Source organism: Bos mutus, chromosome 8 (assembly GCF_027580195.1).
Source record: "Bos mutus isolate GX-2022 chromosome 8, NWIPB_WYAK_1.1, whole genome shotgun sequence".
NCBI classification, from domain to species: domain Eukaryota; kingdom Metazoa; phylum Chordata; class Mammalia; order Artiodactyla; family Bovidae; genus Bos; species Bos mutus.
Window position 1 is genome coordinate 15,802,590 of NC_091624.1, and position 16,104 is coordinate 15,818,693.

General features: G+C 42.8%; 1 protein-coding gene across 1 annotated transcript; it reads right to left on the reverse strand.

The window, feature by feature from the left end:
- Positions 1-4,492: 4,492 nt before the first annotated feature.
- On the reverse strand, positions 4,493-8,071 carry LOC138988942 (uncharacterized). Its single transcript, XM_070376063.1, has 3 exons — positions 8,051-8,071; positions 6,745-7,533; positions 4,493-5,271 (listed from the first exon to the last, which is right to left on the reverse strand). The coding sequence occupies exons 1-3, from the start codon at positions 8,069-8,071 to the stop codon at positions 5,209-5,211; spliced, it is 873 nt and encodes a 290-aa protein (XP_070232164.1). The 3' UTR covers positions 4,493-5,208.
- Between the last annotated feature and the right edge of the window lie 8,033 nt (positions 8,072-16,104).

Genomic DNA, 16,104 nt, shown 5'->3' on the forward strand with positions numbered 1-16,104 from the left:
CATCTATATTTCAATAAAAACTTAAAAAAAAAATATTTTATGGGCTTGGCTCCCCCAGCAGACATGAGCTCCTGAAGGGCACTGGAAGCTTTCCTTATGTGCCCTTGAATACCTGTAGTTACTGGATTTCATTGAATACAACTAATCATTTATTGATTATTTAGCCCCAAATCCTGGCATTTCTTTTTAAAGGACTCCTCCTTGCTGGGTGTTTTTGAGTATTGATTCTGTAAAGAATGTTGTTCATGGCTGGATGGGAGAGGGGTGGTGTTAATGTGTATTAGGGGAGGCAGATGGGTTCCGGTGACCCGCGGGAAGTAGTTAGGAGACTATTGGGCATGGCCTTCAGGAAGCCAGAATTTGGGGAAAGGAAGTATTTTTTTCTTCCCTTGGGATACCCATTGTGCCTCCTCTCAAGGGTGAAAATATAAGTAAGTGAACTGTGAACGACAAGCAAACACTTTAAAAGCTTTAAGAAGCTACTTTCCATTCTAGGATCCTGGATGGGCCAGTCTGCCCAAATAAGGGAGGATCACCTATTCTTCAAGTTTGTTGTTCTTCAAGCTTGAGACTCTCCTTGCTGCCTGGATGACAGTAATTTTCTTACTTCTGAACATGTCTAAACTGTTCTAGAAAACTGACTCTAGAAAACAGTGCATAGAATTGACAAATGTTCCTCCCTGCCTTTGAGGCATTGTTACTACCTCGCGGAGGAATGAATAACAGACTGTAAGCACTGAAAGCTATAAAACTACACAGGCGGTCTGAGCACAAAAGGGTCTTCAAGACCCTTCAACTCAAGGAGAGAACTGAGGCCAGGATAAAAGACTGGAACTTGCCCAAGGTCACATCAAGTGGGGATCTGAACACTGTTGAGGACCTAGGTCTCACTGAAAAAGCCAAGAGCTGATGGCTCCAGCCTGAGAACCCAAGGGAACAGTAGAGGAGGATGCAGATTTTTTTTTTTTTTACAATACATACATCATTTTTTTAAAAGGTAAGTTCTAAATTCAATGTGATATTGTGCTCTGATGTCCCAAAATTGTTTCATTATTCTCTTGTGCTTCTATAGTGTTGCGTTACCAGCTAAGATGGGGACTATTCATTCACCACCATGCTCCTCACTGGAGAACATAGGAACCATTTCCTAAAAGTATAAAAATATAATTCTGACTTGTTCTGCTTTCTGTTTCCATGCAACTTCAAACATATATAATCTGTTCAACACCTACCTTACCAGCAACCGTGCAAAAAGCAATGGAACCAAAAATGAATCAGTACATATAAATGTGCATGTCTACAGATATTTTTTCCTAATGCAATTGCTCTATCCACAATGTAACCCAGTAAAAATTGTTTACCTTCCTTGGCAAAGTGATTGGATAGTTAGTTCTTTGAAAGACTTAACTACGTTGACTACAACCCACATGAGCCATTTTCTCCCTACAATTTTCTTGATTGCTTATTATTTTAGATACCTCCAACTTGTTTATCAGGCACATGTTAAAGCATGTTGAAACGCGTTATTCAGGTTCAGCATGAAGGATTTGGCATTATTCAACAAAATATCATAAACTTCTGTTGAAATGAATGATTCCAGCAACGTGGAGCTTCATCTGCAAATCCAGGTACCTTCTGTCTCTAAAGTTTGGAGACTGTGTATCTAGACCAGGGGAACAACCTGATTTTGCTCTAAGCACAATGAATTTTATGATTATGCAGCATAACTGACTTCATAGGTTCTTTTGGTGCCTGGTGCCAAAGCTCGTAGAAACAGGGGAGGCTTTGCCTAAGGGATTCTTTGCATTAAAGACTTTGTTAGGCAAAGCCAGCCTGGCATGGGAGTCTGATTTGCAATTTGCGTCTTTGTAAAAGGATTAGAAGATCCCTATTGTTTAATGTTTGGATCTCAATTTGCATTTGGAAGCACATGACCTCTTCTAGGTTTAGAGTTTTTTATTTTCATTTTCTTGTTCTGATATACAATCAATACTGCCTGTGAAAAAAACTGATAATACGGCACAGACAAATGTTTGCACTGATTAAGTCAGATCAGTTTTCTCCACGAATGGTGGAGTCTACTCAGGCTCCAGCAATACTGAGCCAGTGATCTATTTAGCAACTGATAAATAACTCATAGGAATAGGTACGCACACATTTTCATTTATTATTTCCTTAATTAGAATGTGTGGCACTCTGGGCTTTTTTTAAAAATCTTTCTAAAGCACTACAGACGGCTGATGAGGCAGTATATCTACAAAAAGAACAGAAAGGAAAAAAAAAATCCTCTGACCACCTCAGGACCTATTTGAACACTTCCGTCCAATGTCCTCCTTTATAAAGAAAGGTTTGAGAAAAATTATTGTAGGTTTGCGATAACAAAATTCTCAGCTGTACGTGATATTTAACTACCTGTCCTTTGGTAAACAATTTTTAACTAACATTTGCTTTGACAATGTTCCCAGATTGGCCACACAGAACTTGGAACAGAAATTGCGTGAGGAGGAACAATTTCTTAGATGCTAGGTTTAGGAGACATGGTTTATTTGTTTGTTTGTTTTCTTTTTAACTCTTTGGTTTCTCCATCCTTGGTCTTTGCCATTGACCACAAGAAAACATTTCTTGCATGTTTGGAGGAAGGTCCTGGGAACCTGGAGTTGCTGGTTGAGCGAGCTGGAGGTAGATGGAAAGCATTCACGTTCACGGAGTACCCATGGTATGCCAAGGACTTGGCTAGATGTTTACTGTTTTATGATTATGCCCATTTTGTAGTAAAGAAGACCAAGGCCCAGAGGAGGCAAGTGACTCACCCAAGGTCACATAGCTGTGATGGGAAGTTAGATCTACCTGATTCCTAAGCTGAGGCTTTTTCTGCCACATCACACCACCTCCCAGGTAAACTCAAGCTAACTTCACTTGGAGGTTTTTCTGTTCCTCACCTCCGTGGAATATGTTAGTTTTTAAAACTAAACAGGGGTTAATTTGGTGTACAGGAAGCTATAAGGACAAGACTAACCTAATCTACTCTTCTTTCTAATAGACACAAGTAATCTTATCTGTCATTCCATTAAAAATACACCACATTCTTCTGTGCTCCAGTTTGGATAATGACTCAAGAAAAGGCAGTCCGTTTCTGCATCGCAGCACCCGCACAGCTTCTATAAAATCATTAAAAGTAAGTAAGCCATGCTTTTTTCCTGGGTATTTCATTCACTGATTCCAAAAGTACTTGACACATGTATTCAATCTGTTAGAATAAAGACTAGCATTTGACAGTTAGGCCAGTTGGAGGCTAGCCTAAGAGAGTGTCTTGTGCGGAAGATCATACACTCCAAGGCCCCCCCTGAATGGAGAATGCCCAACAGGAAGTCAGCCAAAAGGAGTGGCACGCTGGAGGGTTGTACTTTGAGCCCACATTTCTCAGCCACGTCCCATGGGAAACACTCTCACCGCCATCTTCCAAAATGCTCTGCTAACATTCTCCTAATGCTCCCAATATCTGAAGATAATCCCTTTTCCCCTAACCGGGATCTCAACCTAAAATAGATCTGGGTCTGTGCCTCGGGGCATGGACGGATGACTCATAGAGCCATTTCTGATCTCGGAAGCAGGGGAGGCTCTGCAGAGCACGGGAGCACAGTCTGGGAGCTGGTTAATACTTAAGGAACACATGGCCGACAGAGCCAGAGGGAGTTCCAAGAAACATGTCACCTGAAGAAGCGGAGCCCCCACCTGAAGAAGCTAAGGCCCCCAAGTTTCCACATTTAACGCTGCTGTAGAATCTCATTCCCGTCTAGGACTGTTTAGACCCTCATCCTCAGTCTACATCAGGCCATCGACTGACCTGCTCGGCAAAACCCAGAGGTCCCTGAACTTTAAGCGTAGGTGGCAAATGGGCAGATTTTTAATATGAGAGCATGACTCAGCATTAGCAGCAGCAGAAAGAAAAAGAGTCCCTCCTAAAAAAATGTACTGATGGAACTTCCCTGGAGGTCGAGTGGTTAATATCGTGCTTCCACTGAAGGAGGCACAGGTTCCACCCCTGATTGGGGAACTAAGATTTCACATGCCGTAAGATTTCACATGCGGCACAGTCTAAATAAATAAATAAACAAATAGATATTTCAAAATTTTTAAAAATTCTTAAAAACTTAAAACGGGCTGATTTGGCACGTTTCCTACAGTTGAGTTTGGTTTTGTTTTATTTTTCTCCTTTAGCTCATTCTTATTATCTGAGCTAGATTTGCATCCAAATCTTTCTGTCCAGCAGCACAATGTAGGTTAAGGAAGTCCTAGGGCAACTTAGGCTTCCCGGGTGGTACCGGGTAAAGAATCCGCCTGCCAATGCAGGAGATGCTAGTAGGGAAGAGCCTCTGGAGGAGGAAATGCCAACTCACTCCAGTATTATTGCTTGGGAAATCTCATGAACAGAGTAGCCTGGTGGGCTACAGTCCATGAGGTCGCAAAAGAGGCAGACACAACTTAGTGACTAAACAACACAAAAACATTTATTAAGGTTTACTACATGCCCTCCTCATACTCAGTATTTGACATGTATTTTTCTCATTTGGTCTCCTCAATAACCCTTATTAGGCAGACATAATTATTCATCTCATTTTAAGGATGAGGGCTCTGAGGCCAAGAAAGTTTAGGGAACTTGCCTAGAATCATAAAACCAGTGAGGAGTGAAGCTGGAATTAAACTTGATTCCACCCAGTCCCAAGTTCTCAAGCCATATGCTCTTTAGATACAGAAGAATGTTCAGGAGAAGTTAGCTGGAGGGGGAGACACCTATACAGTACAATCCAACTTGATAAAAATATATCTACATTTATGTGTTTTGGGATATATTTGCATTGGGAAAGTTCTAGAAGGACCACTCAAATGTCAATTCCTTGGAGCAACCTTCCCTGGCCTAGGGGAGAACCCTCCCACTCTGTCCCTGGTATTTTTTATCTTTTATTGTGCTGGATTTTTCCACAGGGCACCATTAGCTGAGGTGTATCATATACTAGATACATGTATTGTCTAGCTCCCCTGTAGAAGAGGGGTAACAATGCCTAACAAATTGCTTGGCATGCAGTAAATGCTTAATAAATATTTGTTGACTGGAGCAAATGTACTAAACCCTTAATGTTGATTTTTTTTCCCCTCTCTCTTGCTGTCAAACAAAAACAATTTATATTCTTCTTCTTCTTCTTTTTTTTTTTAATTTAGATTCTTGATCTTAGATGATTTTCTTTTTTTTTTTTCCATGTTTCCTCCGAAATTCTATAAGGAAAAAAGGAAAAGAACATATGTATCTCTGTGACTGATTCATGTTGATGTTTGTTAGAAAGCAACACAATATCATAAAGCAATTATCTTTCAATTAAAAATAATTTTTTTTTAAAAGATAAAGAAGCTGTTTCCACATAAGGACAAGAACCTAGATCGGTTTACTCGAAGATGCAAAAGTATCTCCTCCATGCAGGACATACACCTTAAGAACAGAAAGTTCCTAGAAGAGGAAACCATTGGAAATCCACTTAGGTTAACTTGCCTTGAGTCAAAAAAGGCTCATTAATGTTTCAACTGCTAATCCATTTAGTGTCCTATTCACCCTGATGACTTCTAGGAGCATCCCTCTGGTGGTTTTAGAAAGATAACCCTTCCAATCACTAGGCTCAATTGAGCAACAGGGAAGGACAATAGACTGCAGAGGAAGGGGCTGATTGAAGTGTTTGGGATGAATGGAAGACTGCCTATCAGGACAACGAGAAAATGAAAGGAACATCTGAAATGAGCTGATATGAGTTGAGCAGGTTTTATCCCAATAATAAACTCTCCTTTCTCCTCTCAAAAGGATTAGGGAGTGTCTTGTCTTCAAGTCCCATGGCCTTGATCTTCTTTTGTACTGTTCAATTCACTTTAAAACCAGCGGTGGTTATTTGTTTAATTTTTCTTTTTTTCCATTCCCAGCCTTGTTCTTCTGAAGGAGGACTTTTACCCCATCAGCAGCTTCAAGATCCATCGACAAGTCAGGAGCACAGTATCCCTGAATTCCGGGCAGAGGAGGGGGCTGCTTTGGCTCACTTCCTTCCTCCTTCCCCAAACAGAATCCAGCTCCTATATAAAATTCATAAATTCTTGGCAGGAAAGAAATCCTCCCATTGGAAGGAACAGATGTTCTACGAGTAACTTTTGCCTATCATAACTCTATTCCTAACATCATACTTTTAAAGTGTGGGGGGATGTTAACTTTTTTTTTTTTAAATGTCAACATGTTCTGGGCAGCTTTTCCATCTCCATCTGTGGCATACACATCACCAACCCTCCCACCACCCTTTTTTAAATTTCCAGAGACTAGTTGGGAATTGGAAAGATATTAAAAAGTGAAAGTGGAAAATTCAATTCAAGAAGTATGCTAATGTATAAACTAATGCAAGTAACATGATATTTCCCTCCCAGTTGTAAATCTCAGAAACATTCTTTTCCTTGTCCTCTTAGAACTTGGAGGGGTCTGCAAGACCTTTAACAGGCAGAATGACCAATTAAATTCAGGGGTGATTACTGGTAACAGAATTCCTTGAGAGTAACCTATTCATAACATTCCCCTTCTAAAGAAAGCCTCAATTGGTGCTTCAAATTCAAGAGGCTACCAGGCCATTTTCACTTAGTTATCACCTCGTTAAACTGCCCACCTTAAATGCCCGTATCCCAGGTGACCGCGGAGAAGGGTCAAGGTCAGTGGATGCCTCTTACCTCGCCTGGATATAACTTTGGAAAGCATGACCTCGCCTCTGTGGGGTTGCCTCGCCCAGGTACAGTGATGCCCACTTGCAGCTGCTTTGGCGAGGGCCAGAGCGCCTGCTGGCTGTGGCCTGGCCTCAAATACTCCTGAACACGTTTCGGTTCAAAGTCAGAATTCGGTGAGCAGGCTGGGTGGGGAGTGAAATCTTCAGGGCAGAGGGAGAGAAAGGTGACAGCTTGGGCGGGGTGGGAAGCAGCGGCCCGACATTCAAATGCGCCGGGGATACTCCCGGAGTCCCAGCTCTTGGTCTGGGTTTCCCCTCCTCCGTCTGATCGGAGCCAATGGAGTCCAAATCCCCCGAACCCCAGCGGGGCCCGTGCCGAGCCTGCCGCGTCTACCCCGGAAGACGCGGTTCCTGAAACTTTTCTGTGCCGAAGTGGAGGTGTAAGTGAGAGCGTGCAGGGCGCGGGGGGTTGTCTCTGGGGCCCGGATCGGCGTTCTCTGCATCCCGGCGGGAAGGTTGGTCTGTGCTTAGGGGCCGGGAGGTAGCGGGGGCCAAGGCTGGGGCGAGAGCGGCGCACCGGGGTGCCGCGGCCCCGGGGCGCCGGGAGCTGGAGGCGGGCGCAGTGCCGCGCGCGGTCTGCAGTGCCCCCAGCCGGCCGGTTCGGCTGAGGTCCGCTGGCGGCCTCAGGGCCGGGTGCCGAGCCGTACCTCTGCGTGCGAGACGCGTCCCTCTTCGTCCCTGCGGAGGCTGACCCAGTGTTACGAAATTTACCATCAATTCGAGGCGGATTCTCAGTCTGGTTCTGTCACTTACTGGCTTCTTGCCCCCTGGAGCTGTGGACATCTGCCTCCCTTTGGCTGATGTGTATAATACCCCAGACAAATTGATGAAATAGTTGAGAATGCGCCGTCAAGTGCCCGGTATACAGTAAGTGAAGCAAAAGTCTCTCAGTCGTGTCCGACTCTGCGACCCCATGGACTGTAGCCTGCCAGGCTCCTCTGTCATTCTCCAGGCCAGAATACTGGAACGGGTAGCCTTTCCCTTCTCCAGGCGGTCTTACCAACCCAGGGATCGAACCCAGGCGGATTCTTTACCAGCTGAGCCACTAGGGAAGCCCAAGAATACTGGAGTGGGTAGCCTATCCCTTCTTCAGCGGATCTTCCCGACCCAGGAGTCTAACCCAGATCTTCTGCATTGCAGGTGAATTTTTTACCAGCTGAGCTACTAGGGAAGCCATATATATACTATATAGTATAATATATGTATATGGGATGTGGGTATACAGTAAGTACTCATTAAATGGTGACCCTCACCACCACCACCGTCACCATCATCATTAGCTGGCTAGGCTTTGGAAGGGGGTCTCACCGAAGTCTCTGCTCTTCAATGGTGGGTCTGAGGGGAGGACAGGGAGAGATGGTTTCTGCCTCCCCTCTGAAGTGGAAAAGGAACCTAAGCACCCAGCTGGAGTCCTGCCTTCCTGTGCCTTAGACTCCACCTCTAACTGCGGACTCAGCCATCCCCTCTTTGAACTAATATTCTCATTGCAAAATAGGAATACTCATCCCCAACTCAGAGTTGTTGCAAGACAAGAAATGCAGAGCTCCTGATACATAGTTGATGCTCAGGAAAGTCCCCATCCACCCATGTGGCCCCCAGCCAGCAGGTCCCAGAACACCTGTATAGGTAGCACATAGCAGGCACAGCGCAAGCCCCTTTCCCCTTTACACTGGCAGTCAGCAGGCCCAGGGTCCCTCTCCTGACACAGGGGAGGTGCTCAATGCAAGCCCCGCCCACCTAGCTGTCAGTCAGTGTGCCATTTATTGAGTCCTTACTCTGTACCTCTTCTATCCCCGTCTGACCGGGACAGCTTGGGCTGCAGGAGGCTTTAACTCTGAGGTCCTTCTACTTCACCTCCCCTGGGGTGTCCCCTCCCCCAGACACCTTGGATCCCTTCTGGAAATTAGTAGTGTTGGAAATAGTAAGAACACACACTCCTGATGTTGAAGTAATGGAATGTATAGTCAGAGAACCTGGCTGTCAAGAACAGCTCTACCAGTTCCTGTCTTTATCTCGAAACCTCTCTGAACCTCAGTTAACTTATCTTTTAAAACTGAGGCAATAATACCTTCTGGGGTGACGAGTGTGAGGGTCTATGAATACATGTATATAAGAGCACCAAGCACACAGTAGTATTTAGTAAATACTAACTTTTATTTGTTTCAAGCATAAGGCAGGTGCCCAGTGAATATTAGTTGGACTGAACTGAGCTTTCCCCTTGGCTGAGTTCTATACTTGGGAAAGCTTCCATTCAAACTTTCTCCCTGTCCTTGGCCTTTGTCAAATGTCATGTCCTGTGACTTGCTGCTGGTGACCTTTTTCTAGAAGTTGGTACTTAGCTTATAGGAAGAGTAATGGATCTCTCCAGAGTTCAAAACCTAGTATTACCTCTTTCAAACCTGTTCTGCGATACTTACTTCAAAAGTTTGCCGAGATAAAATTCAACATGGAGACTTCATATTTTTGTTTTGTTTTTCATGACCAGTGTGTCTTTTATCTGAGGGCAGAGGGTTTGTTGTTGTCTAGTCGCTAAGTCATAACTGACTCTTTTTCTACCCCTTGGACTGTAGCTTGCCAGACTCCACTGTCCATGGGATTTTCCAAGCAAGGATATTGGAGCAGTTTGCCATTTCCTTCTGCAGCGGATCTTCCCACCTCAGAGATTGAACCGTATGTCCTGTGTGTCCTGCATTAGCAGGCAGGTTCTTTACCACTGAGTCACCAGGGAAGCCCAATAGGGGGAGATGCGTAGAACATTATTTAAAAGTCCTAAATGAGCATTTATGTAACCATATTTTCTGCCAGCAATTTATATGTGGTTGATTTTGTGGGTGTGTGATAGGATGTCAGCAATTTCGGGGTCCTGTCCCTTCTCTAGCTCTTGATTAGGACAGACTCTGAATGGGAAAACAAACAGACAGCGTCCAATCTTAAACGGGCCTTGGCAGTCTCGGGGCATTTGTGTGTCCGCTACATGCATGTAATTCTCAGCACAGCCCATTTTCCAGATGAGCCTCATTGAGGCAGATGGCTGACTCAGTGCTCCTTTCCATGCCACAGACTGGCCTCTGAGTCCTGCCTCATCTCCACACTGCTCTCTCAGGCTATTACACACGGGGCTTTTTTCACTGGCCATCTGAACAAGCGTTGTTAAAGACTCTTTAGAAATGCTAGGATGTGAGTTTTATTAATACAGAGCACTAACCAAATTAGAGAGTTTCCCATAATATGACAAGGTATGCAACAGCTGTTACTTTACCAAAACTATTCATTATGGGGCCATTTGTTTAAAGGTTACCCCGGTGGCGTGGGGACAGTGCCTTTTGCTTTCTGACTCACAGGAAGCAAAAATAAGTTACTATCAGGTGATGGTCACACTTAGAAACCAAACTAAAAATTAGAAGGTTTGTCATCCTTGGGAGCAGGGCAGCTGGCTTTACTTTTCAAACTGGTAAGTGTTAGGCGGTTCAAAATTGAAGATTTTGTTTGTGTCATATTTGTTTTTTTTTTTTTTTTAAATCTATTGAAATATTTTCTGACTAATTCCAGTGTGCCAATTTCTGTGTTTGGCCATACTCAAAGGATATTCTGTGGTCTCTGGCATCCAGTATTTCACAGGTGGGTAGCAGGGATGCATATATGAAGTGCATCCAATAGTCACCTTATCATAATCACAATAGCTAATTCCTGGGTTTATGAGGCCAGCCAGGTGAGAAGCACAGGTGAGATGCAGTTGCTGAGAACCGCACCCCCCCTTCCCCCCCCCCCTCCCCCCGCCTCAACCCAAGGCAGGCTCTTCCAGAGAGGTTGCTTTAGTCAAATTTTTAGACAAAGAAATCGAGGCTCTGAAAAGAGAAGAGGTTTGCTGGTTCACAGCATACCCAGGATTCAAATTCAAAGATTTAATTCAAAGCAACTTTGTTATTTCCCTTCTAGCCCAGGGCAACTCCTCAAAGAACCTTTGAAGAGCCTTCACTTTAACCAGTCTGTGTATACAGTGGAACTTAAAGGTTGTCCAGGTGTTCACTGGCTTTTTGGCTTACGAGATTTCTCAATCATGTCAAATGCATTCCCCCATCTTCCACTCTATTTCCATTTTCCATGGAGAATTATGCCTTCCTGTCTTTATTTGTATTTATCTCAAAGTTAATATGCAATGACTTCCTTCACTCTCTTCCAAAAGGATGAATTTTGTTTAGCCCACAAGTATATCAGGGATCTCAAGTACTTTGAGGACAAAACAAGTTTTTTATGAGTTTGTTTCTTGTTCAGCTTCATTGAGGCATACTTGTATATCAGAAAAACTGCATTTGTTAAATGTGTACAATTTGATGAGTTTGGACATAAGCATACACCCATGATTCCACCTCCACAGTGAAAATAAGAAACATATCCACCACCGCGTGAGATTTCCTTGTATCCCTTTGTGTGTGTGTGCGTGTGTGTGTGCTTGTTGTTGTAATGAGAACACTAAACATGAGATCTACCCTCTTAACAAATGTTTAAGTATGAGACACCGTATTATTAATTATAGGCACTGTGTTGTATAACAGATCTCTAGAACTTACTCATCTTGCATAACTGAAATTTTATACCCACTGAGCAATGATTCCCTCTTTCCTCCTCCCCTAGCCCTTGGCAACCACCACCCTGTTTTCTGCTTCTATGAGTTTGACTATTTGGACACCTCATATAAGTGGAATCAGGTAGTGCTTGTCCTGTGACTGGCTTACTTCACTTAGCATAATGTCCTCCAGGTTCATCCATATTGTCACCAATGATGAGATTTCCTTCGTTTTATTTTTAAGGTTGAATATTATTCCACTGATGTTTTCTTTATCCATTCACCTGTTGATGGACATGGGGTTATTTCCATATCTTGACCACTGTGAATAATGCTACAGTGAACATGACTGTAGATACCTCTTCAAAATCCTGATTTCAGTTCTTTGAGATATATATCAAGAACTGCGATGCTTGGCTCGTATGGTAGTTTGTTTTTTAATATGGTAGTTTTATTTTTAATTTTTTGAGGAAACTCTGTACTGTTTTCCTATTAATTGTACCATTTTACATTCTCATCAATCATGTACAAGGGTTCTGATTTCTTCACATCCTTACCAACATTTATTATCTTTTTAAAAAATAATAGCCAATCCTAACAAGTGTCAGGTAATACCTCATTGTGATTCCCATTTGTATTTATCAAGTTTGAGTAGTGATGCTGAGTGCTTTTTCATGTAACTAGTGGCCTCTGCTCATTTAAAAAATTGGGCTATTTAGGTTTTCTTGCTGTTGGGTTTTATGAGTTCCTTGTATATTTTGGACGTTTACTCCTTATCAGATAAATATATTTTCTCCTTTTTCACCCTGTTGACCATTTCCTTTATTGTGCAGAAGTTTTTAATGATGTAATCATGATGTAGTACCATGTATCTCTTGTTGCCTGAGCTTTTAAGGTCATACCCGAGAAATCACTGCCAAGGCCAATGTCAGGAAGCTTTCCCCCTATGTTTTCTTCTAGGAGTTTATGGTTTCAGGTCTTACATTTAAGTCTTTAGTCCATTTTGAGTTGATTTCTTGTGTATGGTGTAATATAGGGGCTCTGTTTCATTTTGCATATTGATATGCAAAAGGACTGATGCTGAAGCAGAAGCTCCAATTCTTTGGCCACCCGATGTGAAGAGCCGACTCACTGGAAAAGAGCCTGACGCTGGGAAAGAATGAGGGCAGGAGGAGAAGGTGCAACAGAGGATGAGATGGTCAGGTGGCATTATTACTCAATGGACAGGAGTTTGAGCAAACTCTGGGAGACAGTGAAGGACAGGGGAGCCTGGCATGCTGCAGTCCACAGAGTCACAAAGACTCAGACACAACTTGGTGACTGTACAACAATGACAACAAAAACACAAAATTGGTTTTCCCAACATCATTTGCTGAAAAAACTGTCCTTTCCCCATTGTGTATTCTTGGCAACCTTGTTGAAGATCAGCTAATTGTGTATGCACAAATATATTTCTGGGCTCTGTTTTATTCTGTTGGTCTATATGTCTGCCTTAATGCCACTTCCATACAGTTTTAGTTATTATACCTTTGTACTATACTTTGAAATTAGAAGGTATAATGTCTCCAGCTCTGTTTTTCTCAAGATTACCATTCTGGGTATTTGTGGTTCCACTGAATTTTAGAATTTTTTAAAAATTTCTGTTAAAAACACCACTGGGATTTTGATGGGGACAGCATTGAATCTGCAGATCACTTTGAATAGTATGGAAATTTAATCAATACTGTAGCTCAGATCATGAACTCCTTATTGCCAAATTCAGACTTAAATTGAAGAAAGTGGGGAAAACCACTAGACCATTCAGTTCAGTTCAGTTCAGTCACTCAGTAGTGTCCCACTCTTTGCGACTCCATGAATCGCAGCACACCAGGCCTCCCTGTCCAACACCAACTCCCAGAGTTCACTCAGACTCACGTCCATCGAGTCAGTGATGCCATCCAGCCATCTCATCCTCTGTCGTCCCCTTCTCGTCCTGCCCCCAATCCCTCCCAGCATCAGAGCCTTTTCCAATGAGTCAACTCTTTGCATGAGGTGGCCAAAGTACTGGAGTTTCAGCTTCAGCATCATTCCTTCCAAAGAAATCCCAGGGCTGATCTCCTTCAGAATGGACTGGTTGGATCTCCTTGCAGTCCAAGGGACTCTCAAGAGTCCCAACACCACAGTTCAAAAGCATCAATTCTTTGGCACTCAGCTTTCTTCACAGTCCAACTCTCACATCCATACATGACCACAGGAAAAACCATAGCCTTGACTAGCTGGACCTTTGTTGGCAAAGTAATGTCTCTGCTTTTGAATATACTATCTAGGTTGGTCATAACTTTCCTTCCAAGGAGTAAGCATCTTTTAATTTCATGGCTGCAGTCACCATCTGCAGTGATTTTGGAGCCCCCCAAAATAAAGTCTGACACTGTTTCCACTGTTTCCCCATCTATTTCCCATGAAGTGGGACCATTCAGGTATGACCTAAATCAAATCCCTTATGATTATTCACTGGAAGTGAGAAATAGGTTTAAGGGACTAGATCTGATAGAGTGCCTGATGAATTATGGAAGGAAGTTCATGACTTTGTACAAGAGACAGGGATCAAGACAATCCCCAAGAAAAAGAAATGCAAAAAAGCAAAATGGCTGTCTGGGGAGGCCTTACAAATAGCTGTGAAAAGAAGGAAAGTGAAAAGCAAAGATATAAAGAGAAAAGGAAAGATATAAACATCTGAATGCAGAGTTCCAAAGAATAGCAAAGAGAGATAAGAAAGCCTTCCTCAGTGATCAATGCAAAAAATAGAGGGCAACAATAGAATGGGAAAGACTAGAAATCTATTCAAGAAAATTAGAGATACCAAGGGAACATTTCATGCAAAGATGGGCTCGATAAAGGACAGAAATGGTACGGACCTAACAGAAGCAGAAGATATTAAGAAGAGGTGGCAAGAATACACAGAACTGTACAAAAAAGATCTTCACGACCCAGATAATCATGATGGTGTGATCACTCACCTAGAGCCAGACATCCTGGAATGTGAAGTCAAGTGGGCCTTAGGAAGCATCACTATGAAAAAAGCTAGTGGAGGTGATTGAATTCCAGTTGAGCTATTTCAAATGCTAAAAGATGATGCTGTGAAAGTGCTTCACTCAATATGCCAGCTAATTTGGAAAACTCAATGGCCACAGGACTGGAAAAGGTCAGTTTTCATCCCAATCCCTAAGAAAAGCAATGCCAAAGAATGCTCAAACTACTGCACAATTGCACTCATCTCACACACTAGTAAAATAATGCTCAAAATTCCCCAAGCCAGGCTTCAGCAATACGTGAACTGTGAACTTCTAAATGTTCAAGCTGGTTTTAGAAAAGGCAGAGGAACCAGAGACCAAATTGCCAACATCCATGCTGGATCATGGAAAAACCGAGAGTTCCAGAAAAACATCTATTTCTACTTTACCTTGACTATGCCAAAGCCTTTGACTGTGTGGATCACAATAAACTGTGGAAAATTCTTCAAGAGATGGGAATACTGGACCACCTGACCTGCCTCTTGAGAAATCTGTATGCATGTCAGGAAGCAACAGTTAGAACTGGACATGGAACAACAGACTGGCTCCAAATAGGAAAAGGAGTATGTCAAGGCTGTATATTGTCACCCTGCTTATTTAATTTGTATGCAGAGAACATCATGAGATTCGTTGGGCTGGAGGAAGCACAAGCTGGAATCAAGATTGCTAGGAGAAATATCAATAACCTCAGATATGCAGATGACACCACCCTTATGGCAGAAAGTGAAGAAGAACTAAAGAGCCTCTTGATAAAAATGAAAGAAGAGAGTGAAAATTTGGCTTAAAACTCAACATTCAGAAAACTAAGATCAGGGCATCCAGTCCCATTATTTCCTGGCAAATAGATGGGGAAACAGGGGAAACAGTGGCTGACTTTATTTTGGGGGGGGGCCTCCAAAGTCACTGCAGATGATGACTGCAGCCATGAAATTAAAAGATGCTTACTCCTTGGAAGGAAAGTTATGACCAACCTAGACAGCATATTAAAAAGCAGAGACATTACTTTGTCAACAAAGGTCCGTCTAGTCAAGGCTATGGTTTTTCCAGTAGTTATGTATGGATGTGAGAGTTGGACTACAAAGAAAGCTGAGCACCGAAGAATTGATGCTTTTGAACTGTGGTGTTGGAGAAGACTCTTGAGAGTCCCTTGGACTGCAAGGAGATCCAACCAGTCCATTCTAAAGGAGATCAGCCCTGGGTGTTCACTGGAAGGACTGATGTTGAAGCTGATACTCCAATACTTTGGCCACCTGATGTAAAGAGCTGACTCATTTGAAAAGACCCTGATGCTGGGAAAGATTGAGGGCAGGAGGAGAGGGGGACAAAAGAGGATGAGATGGTTGGATGGCATCACCGGCTCAATGGACATGGGTTTGGGCAGACTCCGGGAGCTGGTGATGGACAGGGAGGCCTGGTGTGCTGTGGTTCATGGGGTTGCCAAGAGTTGGACATGACCGAGTGACTGAAGTGAAGTCTTTCAATTTATAAACATGGGATTTCTTTCCATTTTTTCCTTTTTTGTCTTCTTTCATTAGTGTTTTATAGTTTTCAGTGTACAAGTCTTTTACCTTCTTGGTAAATTAATTCTTAAGTATTTTTAAAAATTTAATATTTTTAGTTTTTTTCTTTTTGATGCTATTGTAAGGGAAATTGTTTTCTTAATTTTTCTTTCAGATAGTTTGTTGTTACTGAA

What these genes read in the sequence shown, in the direction of transcription:
- LOC138988942 (XM_070376063.1), bottom strand. Translation starts at nt 8,071, where the DNA reads ATGATGGTGACGGTGGTGGTG. An exon ending in TGATGGTGACGGTGGTGGTG is followed by an intron (nt 7,534 to 8,050) that starts GTGAGGGTCACC and finishes TGACAGAACCAG; the next exon opens with ACTGAGAATCCGCCTCGAAT. An exon ending in CAAAGTTATATCCAGGCGAG is followed by an intron (nt 5,272 to 6,744) that starts GTAAGAGGCATC and finishes TTTTCCTTATAG; the next exon opens with AATTTCGGAGGAAACATGGA.